The 10,617-nt window shown below is 48.9% G+C and overlaps 1 protein-coding gene across 1 annotated transcript in view; it reads left to right on the plus strand.

The window, feature by feature from the left end:
• The window catches only part of ST8SIA2 (ST8 alpha-N-acetyl-neuraminide alpha-2,8-sialyltransferase 2), a 32,240-nt gene extending 23,647 nt beyond the window's left edge, over positions 1-8,593 (plus strand). Inside the window, exon 6 of the mRNA XM_056499768.1 lies at positions 6,255-8,593. Within this exon, the coding sequence (XP_056355743.1) occupies positions 6,255-6,540 (286 nt within the window). The 3' untranslated portion in view covers positions 6,541-8,593. The remainder of the gene's footprint in view (positions 1-6,254) is intronic.
• The last annotated feature ends 2,024 nt before the right edge of the window (positions 8,594-10,617 follow it).

Below are 10,617 nucleotides of genomic sequence, written 5' to 3' on the forward strand. Positions count from 1 at the left end.
GCTGCAGGGGGATGCTGGTGCAGAGAGGTCCCATCTTCTCCCTTTTTGGATAAAACTACCTTTTATCATCTATCCTGAGTTGATCTGGAAGTCACAAAGAAATGAGAAATGGGGTAGGTTTTTCAGACAACAACCTCTTTATATTTTTCTTTCCCCAAGGAGTAGCACTTTCTACAAAGGCTGACATCTCAGCCAACTTCAATTTGACCACAAAAGTGTTGCCTTTTCTTTCTCCCACTACCAGCAAACACATTTGTGAGCCCTTGACTCCTCCTTGAACCACAGTATTTATTGTCCTGCTCTGCTTTCCCTCAAACCAAAACACATTTCAGTGGCAATTGAGCATTTTTCCTATAATTTTCAGTGTATTTTGGGGCATTTATAGAGGGTGCATTGCTGAGATAAGTAAAAAGCATTTAGTTTTGTTGTCCTTAACAGCATCACCTTTCTAGCTGTGAGGGTGCTTTAAATGTTTGCTGATAGCTTTTTGTGTTGCTTGGATAATCTGTGCAGCAGGATGGAGTCTTTTCTCACACAGTTCAGCTCACACCAGGAGGGGAGAGAGCCTTCAGCATTCCAGTGGAGGAGCTCAGAAGGAAGCCAGGTCGCCCCCAGGGCTGAAGAAGGGGCAGTTTGGTGGCAGGGAGCCAGCTCCTGGGGACAGTGCTGTGTGCTTCAGGGGCTGGGTGTGTGCCTTGCTGTGCAGCAGTTCCATGGAATGTCCCCTGAGGAATTCCTCTGCTCCTCACCTGGCTGGGGAGCAAGCAAGCCCCTTATAAGTTGCCTGTTAGTGTCTCCAAAAAGCCTTGTAATCCCTATTGCCAAGCAGCTTTTGTTAGAGAAATAACAGGAAATGCAGGAGGAGAGGGAAAATAATTGTGTCTGGAGGTTTGTCTGCCACTCCTTGCAGCAAATTCAGGGACACATTTCACTTTGTCTGATCTGCTCTAGCATTTCTCACTGTGTCCATCACAAGGGTCTCTTGGCAGTAACCAATTCCAGTCCCATAAGATTTTGTTAAGGGCTTCTTGAGAGGAAAAGAAAAATTAAAAATCAATAAACCTTCCAGCTGCTTGGCTTGGTCTCCTGTTAGGTTTGACACCCAAGCAGCTGTGACTGCTGGCTCTTCAGGACAGACATCACCTTGCCCAGGCTGCCACAGGCACTCAGAACTGCAGCTGACAGGCACAGGGTGCATTCATCCTTGCCTTGGAGTCTGCCTGTCCTCACACCTCACCCTCTGTCTCAAGATTGGTTCTGCTGTGTCAGGCCAGCATCACCCACTTGTGGGTTTTCTAAACCAGCTAATTCATGATTCCTCCCTTTTGGAGTTTCAGCCTTACAGGGACTCCTCTGAAATAAATTGTTTAAGGACTGTGGTCCTGAACTCAGGTAAGTAAAAAAGATGAACAAAGGGTGTAGGGAAAGAAAACAGCCATTCACAAGTGTGTGACTGGAGTGGGATGTGAGGGAGAGCTGTGAACACCCCATAAAGCCATGTGTGGTTAGATCAGTGGATGTCCTGTAAAAAAGCCTTTGTGTGAGCTGTTATCCCCACATCTTCTGCACTGAGGCACACTGAACCTGAGCTGTGGTGTGTCAGCACAGGGGACCCATTTGTTCCTGTTAATCTGGAAGATTTAGTCTTTTCTTTTTCAAAAGAAGTGAAGGGGCATAGAAAAGAAAGGTGAAAGAAATAAGGTTATTCTCAATTATTTTCCTTTTCCGTCTGTTTGGAAATGCTTTAACTTGAGGGTGTTGAGTATCATGTGTTTGAAAAGGCATCACAGAGCTCAAGATCTGAAGGAAAAGAGAGTTTTTTATCTGTGGCTCAGAGTTGGTTTGCTTGTGCCAAGTCTCCAAAATCAGAACTGGGTTGCATGGTTTGGATCCAGTCTAGACAAGGAGGCTGGCTTTGGTGTCTGGGCTTTGTCCAGCCTGTGGATAAAGCCCAGCTGACACTGGATGCAGTTTTTGGAGTCAGTGTTAGCATCTGGATGGGGACCTGCCTGTTCCTGCTTGTCCTGCACAGCTCTCATCACTGTACATGGCTCTTGGCTGTTCTGGTGGAGGTGACAGAGGAAACTCAACACCTGGACAGAAAAGGTCTGGAAGAAGCTGAATGGGGAGATATCAGCTGCTCTCTGGGCTCCAGCAGTTCATCTCCATCCACCCAGCTCTGGGATCTGTCCTGTCCCCTGCCAGCAGCAGCAGGTCCTGTCCCCCTGCACCAGTGTCAGTCAGGGCACTGCTCTGGTTATCTGAGCCTGGATCTCCTGGGTATTCCTGGGAGCAGGATGTGTGTGGCAGACTGATAATACACTGCTGCCAGTCAGGGACTAGCACCTCCACAACAGCTTGTGTTTATATCACACTTTATGAATTAGCTCTTTTGAAAGAGTCTGAAATTGCATTATTTCAGCTATTCTGATTTGTATCATGAAATAATGCAGCTGATACTGCTGAAATTTGATTTCTTCATTGACCTGTGTCTTTTATTCATTTCATCAGGGCAATGGATTTTCTGTTAATTTTATCCTGTGAGTTTAACCCTTACCTGGAGGGTACAAGTTATTTTAGGTTTTTCTCAGGCATGTCAGGAGGTGGTTGGTAGGCAGAGAGCAGTCCTTGGACACTGCCTGCAGGGAGGGATTTTGCACCCAGCATTCCAGCCCAGATCCAGGCTCTTCTCCCCAGATTCAGTGGTGCTGGGGGAGGATGAGCACTCTCAGTGTGGTGGGTACATGCTCCAGGTGTGCAGTGGAAGGCTGCCACCTTCCCTGGCTGGGGTGGCAGCTGTGGCTTCCTAGGGGCAGCTTCAGAGTGTTGCCTTCTGATTCCCACTGGGCTTCAGTTTCCAGTAGAGCATTCTCTTTCCCTGTGGCTGCAGAGCAGCCTCCTCACAAGAGGCACAAGGTGGTCAGGCACCTGGCAGCAGCTCTGCTTAGGAGACTTCTAATCATCCCCAGCTGAGGATTAGGAGATGAGCAACCAGAACCACCTCCCAGCTCTAGGATGAGACTCTCTGAGCTGCTCTCCTTAGTCTCAGTTCAAGAAGGTGTTGGGGCTTGTGTCTAGGCTGCCTCCTTACAAAGCATGGCCCTGAAGATCTGATGGCATTTTCCATCTGTCACTACCATGATCTGAAAGCAGAGCTGTCCCAGGCAGTTTTTCCCTGACAGCATCCTGGTTCCTGTTCTGAGCCACATCGTGCTCAGGCTCCTGCCTATCTCAGGAGCTGCATCCATGCCTGAGGGTTTATTTACAGACACAGCACCAGCTTCTGAAGGAGGTTCTCAGTGGGAGAACAGCTCTGAGAACAGAGGTATTGGGTTTCAGGACTGCTCTTTGCTCTTCTCTTTTAATTGCTGTCTCTCTCTGTAAAATGTTGCAGTTAATAGTTATGGTGATTGGTGTAGCCAATCCAAAAAATAATTACTGCCTGCTTCGAGATTATCTTTCCTCCTAATTAAAATCCAGGACCCTGCATATTAAAGGTGTGCTGTTGACACAGCATCCCATGTGCACCCAGACAACCTCATTTGGATTTACAGAATTAATTAGGTTTTATTTCCATCCCCAGCTGTTCTCTCCTGCACCAGGGTTGTGGCTGCTGTCTCAGCTGGACAGCAGTGGAGAGATAAGAGGAAGGTTTGCACAGCTCTGACACTCCCATCACCAACCAGACATTCAAAAGTATTTCCCAGACCTCACCAGAGGATTTCCCACCTTCACTGTGCAGGAAACAAGTTGGAGGAGCTGTGGCATGGCCTGTTTTATGGATTGGGCATGAGGTGTTGTGTTATGTCGTCCAGGTGGGTGGTTTGGGACAGCCTGGAGTCCATCACCCCCTCTCAAAGCTGCACTGGAATTTGTAATGCTGCATAAGTGAGGTTTTAGTAATACCCTGCCTGCAACATAGGGAAATACAGACAAAAGAGCCAGGTTTTACTTTTCATTATAAAAAAATTAATTGCCAGTGTTGCCTACCCCAGTATTATCAAGTGGGTGCTCACTAGCTGTATTTGGTGAGGTGGATACACTGGGTGTGGTAGGGCTGTTTTTGGGTGGTGGCTTGTGCACACTTGTTGGAATTGGTAAGGATTTTGTGTGTTCTGGCTTGCAGAGGACAGCATGTGTCTATAGGGTGCTTCAGTGGCTGACCCAGACATTATTTCATTGTTAATATGCATGAAACTGGTGGTCACATGAATGGCCTGTGCAGGAACCACTTCATCTTGCTGTCAGGGTCCTTGGATGTTCACAGAGTATTTACAGCCTCCCAGCAAAACACAAAAGGTAGTATTTTGGGAGGACAAAAAGGTCACCAGTATTTTTTCTGTGTACTCCAGCTGGTAAATTGATAGAAAGGAGAGTTTTAAGGCTAAAGCAGCTGCAGGACAAACCCAGACAGTCCTCCCTCAAAGCCAGCTGGTTAATATGGCTCGACAGTTCTTCCCAGGTGGCTTCCCTGCTGCATGAGGATACCCTAATTCACAGTGCTAAGTGGTTGTGATAATCTCCCATTTCCCTGTGCACACAGGGGGTCTAATGTGCTTACCCATAAACTCAAGGAGGCTGCTTTATGGCTACCTGTGGGAGCAGGTTCTGTGGCACTGCAGCGAGCTCTGCTACAGCACAGCCCTGTGGCTGGGCAGGCACAGAAAATGCTGATGCTGTGCCACTTAGATGATGCTGCTTTTCCCCAGTTTCTTGCTCCTTTTTCGTGCTGGATGCCAGCATGAGCCAGGCAAAGACCTCCTTCCCAAAACATCATATTCATCTTTGCTAAACCCCCTTGAAAACCCCTGCATGTGGCAACCCAAAAAACTGTCCCTGTGCCCTTCCTGCACATGCCAAGGCAGGCACTCTGCTTCCAGAATTTGATTCACCAGAAAAGTCAATTTTTTCTCTTATCTGGCTGAGAACAAGCAAGCACCTTTTGTGCCTTGGTTGCTAAATTGTAATGGCTTTCATGAAAAGCTAATTTGCAGGATTAAGGCTCAGCTGTCCCAAGGGTTCCTGCTGTCTGAGCACCAGACCCTCAGGAGCCCAGCAGAAAGTGGGAATGAGGAGTGAGACACTTCCTGGGGCTCCTCTGTGACTGCAGGACCCGGCTCAGGATCCCAAACATCTGCTGAGAGCACAAATGCCACGTGCTCTGCTCTGCTTCCTCCTGCCTTTTATCCAAGGTGCTGCCTCGAGCTCAGGCCCTTGGAAATACCTGTAAAAGATAGTCCAAGGGCTCAGACAGGCTGTGGCACAGCAGGATGTGCTGCCTCCACCAGCTCTGCCTGCTCTGGGGCAGTGCTGGCATCAGATGTGCTGGGGGAGGAGGGAGTGTGCCTGATGGGGGTATCTTCTACCTCCCCAAACCTTTTGCTTTCTGATTTTGCTCTTCTGACAGTGCTTTCCTGCTGAGCAAACCAGATAAGTTGCCTTTGCAATAAATATGGGGCACTGAGAACATCTTCTTACAGGATGTTGATGCTGCAATAACTTCTATCAGCAGCCCAAAATACCACAGCTGATACCATTTCTGCTGTTGCATCACTACATCCCTACATGCTTCCCCTGTTCTTTTTGCCATCCCTCATAAAAACTAACGTGCTTCCCAGCAGCAGGCACAGCTGACCTCCATATCTCACATTTTATATTGCACTGTGCCATATTGTGTGTCTGATGGGCTCATGCTGCCGAGTGTGGTGATGTATCTTGGTCCAGGATCACAGCAGCAGTCGCTGGGTGTAATGGGAACTCAGCAGTGCATTTGAGCTCTTTTCAGCCTGGTGACCCTTTGTTCCAAGGCAGATGTTTTTCCAGCCCTGTCGTGTTTGCTGTCAGAGTAAAATCTTCATTCATCAATGAAAGTCATCAGCATGTGTTTGACTGTCTGCTTCGAGGGCTTGTTGGAGTCTACTTGACATGTGGATGCTTTGGTCTGTGGTATTGATCTCCAGGGTTGATTGGAAGATAATTGTAGGCTGAAGTACCCAAGGCCACTGTTGCAAGCAATTTGTTTTTCATAAAGGATTGTCGAGGCATGAGATGCTTCAATGCCATGGCAACAAGTGTGATGTAGCCAGCAAGCAGAGAGCAGGAGGATGCAGTCCCTAGAGAGGCTTTTCTTGGCATGGAGAGCTCTGCTAGTCAGAATCCTCTCGCTTTGAATCAGCAATCCATCTCAGTCAGAGGCTGGAGAGAGGGAACGTGCTGGTGTGCTGGTGAATAACAGGCTGCACTGTCCCTTGCAGGTACTGGCTGACCAACAAGGTGCACATCAAGCGCCCCACCACCGGCCTGCTGATGTACACGCTGGCCACGCGCTTCTGCAACCAGATCTATCTCTACGGCTTCTGGCCCTTCCCCCTGGACCAGAACCAGCACCCGGTCAAGTACCACTACTACGACAGCCTCAAGTACGGCTACACCTCGCAGGCCAGCCCGCACACCATGCCCTTGGAGTTCAAAGCCTTAAAGACGCTGCACCAGCAGGGAGCCTTGAAGCTGACAGTGGGGGAGTGCGAGGGGGCCACGTAGGGAGGGAGCCTGGCCACGTTCCTGCAGAGCCACGGGAGGAAGGGGAGGGGAGCAGAGGACGAGGGGTGCCTGGCGGGGTTGGCGACACAAATATATCCACGTGGTACCTGTGTGTATTGACCTGAGTGTTATAACTGTTCCGTGTTCACCAGGGGAGGGGCAGGACAGCTGCTCCAGCGCCTCGCAGGACTGGCCTGGGCAAGGCCCCCCAGCCGTGGGGCTTGCTGGACTGGAAGGGAGTTTGCACCCCAGAGGTGTGGAGGGGTTTGGTGTGTTAGGTGATGGGTGACGTTTGTCGTGACTGGTCCGAGGTCGGTAGTTAGTCTGTGTGGCCAAGGCGCGTCCTTGGCCCCGTGCTCGTGGCGGGGAGGGAAGGGACGGGAGCGGGGTGGGCAGGGAAGGTTTGTTGGTGGCTCTCACAGCCCAGGTCCCGTGGCAGCGGGCAGGGAGCAGTGCCAGATCCATGCAGGCACAGAGTGCCAGGCTGGGCACAGCCTTCGGGGCAGGGGAAGCCTCTGGGGCTGCAGCTGGGTCTCCAGGAGCAGGCAGGGAGCAGAGCTAAGCTGATCCCAGTGACACTCACACGTGTGAGAGCCTCCAGAGAATGACAGCATCAGTGCTGGGCCAGGGGATGGTGAGGAGGGTGCTGAATGTGTATTCCTTCCTTTTCTGAGGAGCAGAGATGCTGGAACGTGGCAGGAAGGAGCTTTGCTGCCACAAACCAGCACCACTAGTATTGAGTAGGCTGACTGTGCCACAGAGACACCCAACATCTGTCAGGGCTCCTGAAAACCATAAGTATATCCACCTCTAATTCCCAACTGCTACCTGCTAAGCAGCCTGCCTTCCTTCCCTCTCCAAAAATTGCCAAAATATGGGTGATAGGCCTAGACCCAGCCAAGCAAAAAGACCACAAGACTTCAAGGAATTTTTTCAAGTCTAAATAATTTATTTTCAGTTTCTCCCCAAAGAACCAGTGCACAGTGCTGAATTCCTGGAGTCCCACTCTGACAGTCCTTTCAAGCCCTAATTATCTCTCACTCCCAACAGTTAAATAGGATGTCAGATGGATCGTGATGGGCTGCTTGCCTAGTGATAATCATCATAGAAATAATCTTTCCTTCTTTTTTTTTTTTTTTTTTCTGCCAGACAGAACCCAGAATATAAAGAATTTTTTATAACCACATTTGCTTTTCTCTAATTTTCGGGGGTTTTGAAGGAAGTAAGTAGATTGATCTGATGATTCTGTTTCATTTTCTGCCTCTGCAGCCTATTCTGTTTGTCTCCTAATTAGCACTCAGTGCCAGAATGCAGGTGAGTCCAGGGTTCAGCAAGGACTGTTTGGGTTTAATTTGTGGGAGAGTAAATAACACTGCACAGGCAGACCTCAGGCATGCACTTCACTGCTGCCTTGGCTGGGTATCATCACCTTTGGGCCTCCTCCTGCTGCAGTGTTTTTTAAGTTAAAAAGTGTACAGTTTGGGGCTGAAGTACTTGACATTGTCTCTGAGTGCTTCAAGTGGTAAAAAGAAGAGCTCACTTTCATGTTTTGGGTCGTAGAAGCTACTGTACCCATAGGAGCCTCCAGCCTGCTAATTAGTGTCAGATGAAGATGGCTAAGATTAAGGTATAAGCAACATTATAGTGGATAAATGTGGGCTAATCTGCCACTGAGGGGATGTTTCTTTCCAGCAACAGAAAATTATTTCTTTCATGTCTTTTTTTTTTTTTTTTTAAACCTGGTATCTTTTTTTTTTTTCTTTTGGCATATTATTTTTACTTGAAAAAGCTAAACCTGGCTGTGAACCTCAGCTTAAGCTGAGAAAGAAAGAGACAGAGAGTAGAACTGCAGGATAGAAGGCATCTGCAATCCCAGGCAGCTTCCCACGATCAGGAGTGGTTCTTAAAGCCAGATAATTCCCAGGTTTGTTCCCAGCACGAGGGAGGGACAGAGCAGGGCAGGAGCTGCAGGGACTGCTGAAACCAACTGTTGTATGGAGGGGCCTGGACCATGGTACTGATTGCTGTTAGCAAACCTTCTTTTTAAATAAAAATAGAGGAAATAAAATAAGTGTGCAGGGGTTTTATTTTTATTCTGTACTTTCATAGAATAGAAGGGCAGGAGGGGAGGCAAGACCACGAATTGCCATGTGATTACATGGAGCCCCTTTTGCTGGTGGAGGAGAGGGGAAGGCTGGGCTTTTTGTCCTCGTGGGGTGGATGTCAGTGCTGTGCCAGGGACACATCCAAAGCCAGCAGGATGTTCTCGCTGTGCCTGCAGAGATTACTGAGCTGAAGCTCCAGCAGCACAACAGGGGTGTGCCAGGGGGTGAAAAGGGGGTGGGAGAAGGGATTCTTTTTTTTTTTTTTTTTTTTTTTTTCTGGTGCCCTTGAAGCAGCTGCTGCATCAAAGCTCAGGCAAGTTATAAGCAAATTATTCAGGGAGATGAAATTGCTGGTGATGTTTCTATTCCCAGAATGGGTCCTGTTCCACCCCCGTTGTAAAAATGCATTAAACCATGAGCAAGACCCTGCAGCTATTGAAATCCCTGGCTGAGCTCCCATTTCACCTTGCTGCCATGCAGGCTGGTCTCTGCTGTGTTTATATGCACAAAAAACAACTAATAATTTCCCCTTGCTTTAGTGTTCTGTGTCAAGCCCTCTGGTCTGGTTCTCTGAGCAGCTCCTCTGGTTGGAAACACAATTTATCATCTCAGTTTCCAGCAAATAGCTGGGACCTGGCTCCACCAAGCCCTTGTGCTGTCCATGAGCAGCAGGAGCAGAGGTCCAGATCCACCTCCTGCAGCAGTGCTTGGGGTGGTGGATGATATTTGGGCTATTTTGGGGCAGCACAGCAGCTGCCAGATGCTGTGGGGACCTGGCTGCACCAAGCTGCTGCTTGATGGATTTCTTCATGCCCAGTTAAGGCTCCTCTGTCATCAAGAGTGGAACAAAGGAGAGGATTGATGCTGCTTAGGCAGAGATGCAGGTGCACAGTGTTGCACCACGGATGTGCTGCGGTTTTCTGCCCTGAATGGCAGCAGCAGCTCCCCTGGCTCTTCTCTCCCCCATCCCAGCACTCCCTCCAGCACTGGGGCTGGCCAGACTGGTGGTGCTGGTGGCTCTGGGGTGGGGAGCTCCCTCCCATGGGTGAGGCACATTTGTGCCACAAAGCCTCTGGATGATAAGAAGTGACCTAAACTTCAAAAATAGAGGCAAGCTTGAGTCTCCAGAGATTGGGGCTGTTGCCCAGCGTGGCTTTTTGGGGCAATGCTCTGGAAGATTTTCTGTGTTCTCACCATGTTCCCCTGGGGCATTTTCCAGGTACAACAGCTTGGGGATAAGGGCTGTGTGTTGCCTGCTCCCCACACCACAGTGAGAAGCCCAGCTGTCTTTTCATTTTATCCATGGTCTGCTGGGTTGCATCCCAGCCTTGAAGTCTGCCACAGCTTTGGCATATATATCTATAAATATATATATAGTGACATGGCTCTTGCTCTCCAGGGGGAGATCATGCCCATGTCTGGCCCTGACACCCAGCACATCTCTGGTCAAACTGCAGAGTCTGCAGGCTCCACTGCCACCATCCTTTCTCATTAACACTGCACTGCCTTGTTCAGAGCTGACTGGGGTGGTTTGAGTGGCAGCAGCTCCTCTGAGCTGCAGCACAGCATCCCCTGCCTGCTTCCCAGGGGCACCAGCTCCCTCCCAGCCCCACAGGACACGAGTGGAGTTTGTCTCCTTCCCCAAACTCTCCTCTAGCCAGGACTTACTGCAGGTCAATAACCAACCCTCTGCTTCAGTCACAGCCCAGATAATTAGTGAGCAAAGTGCAAATAGTCACTGTGATTCAAATTACCTTTTAATTTCTTCTCAAGCTGCCTGAGGGGTTTCTTTAGTCCTATGAAAAGCTTTTTTTTTCTTTTTTTTTTTTTTTTTTTGAGACACCAGTTTTGCAAACCAAAAAGACACAATATTTTGTATTCAAGGCATAATGAAAGTTGTTCACATTTTTCCATTGCGTTTTGGATACTTCTTGGGAATAACACTGAGCATTTCAGTCTCACTTAAATGATA

Source organism: Oenanthe melanoleuca, chromosome 10, assembly GCF_029582105.1.
Source record: "Oenanthe melanoleuca isolate GR-GAL-2019-014 chromosome 10, OMel1.0, whole genome shotgun sequence".
Taxonomy (NCBI): Eukaryota; Metazoa; Chordata; class Aves; order Passeriformes; family Muscicapidae; genus Oenanthe; species Oenanthe melanoleuca.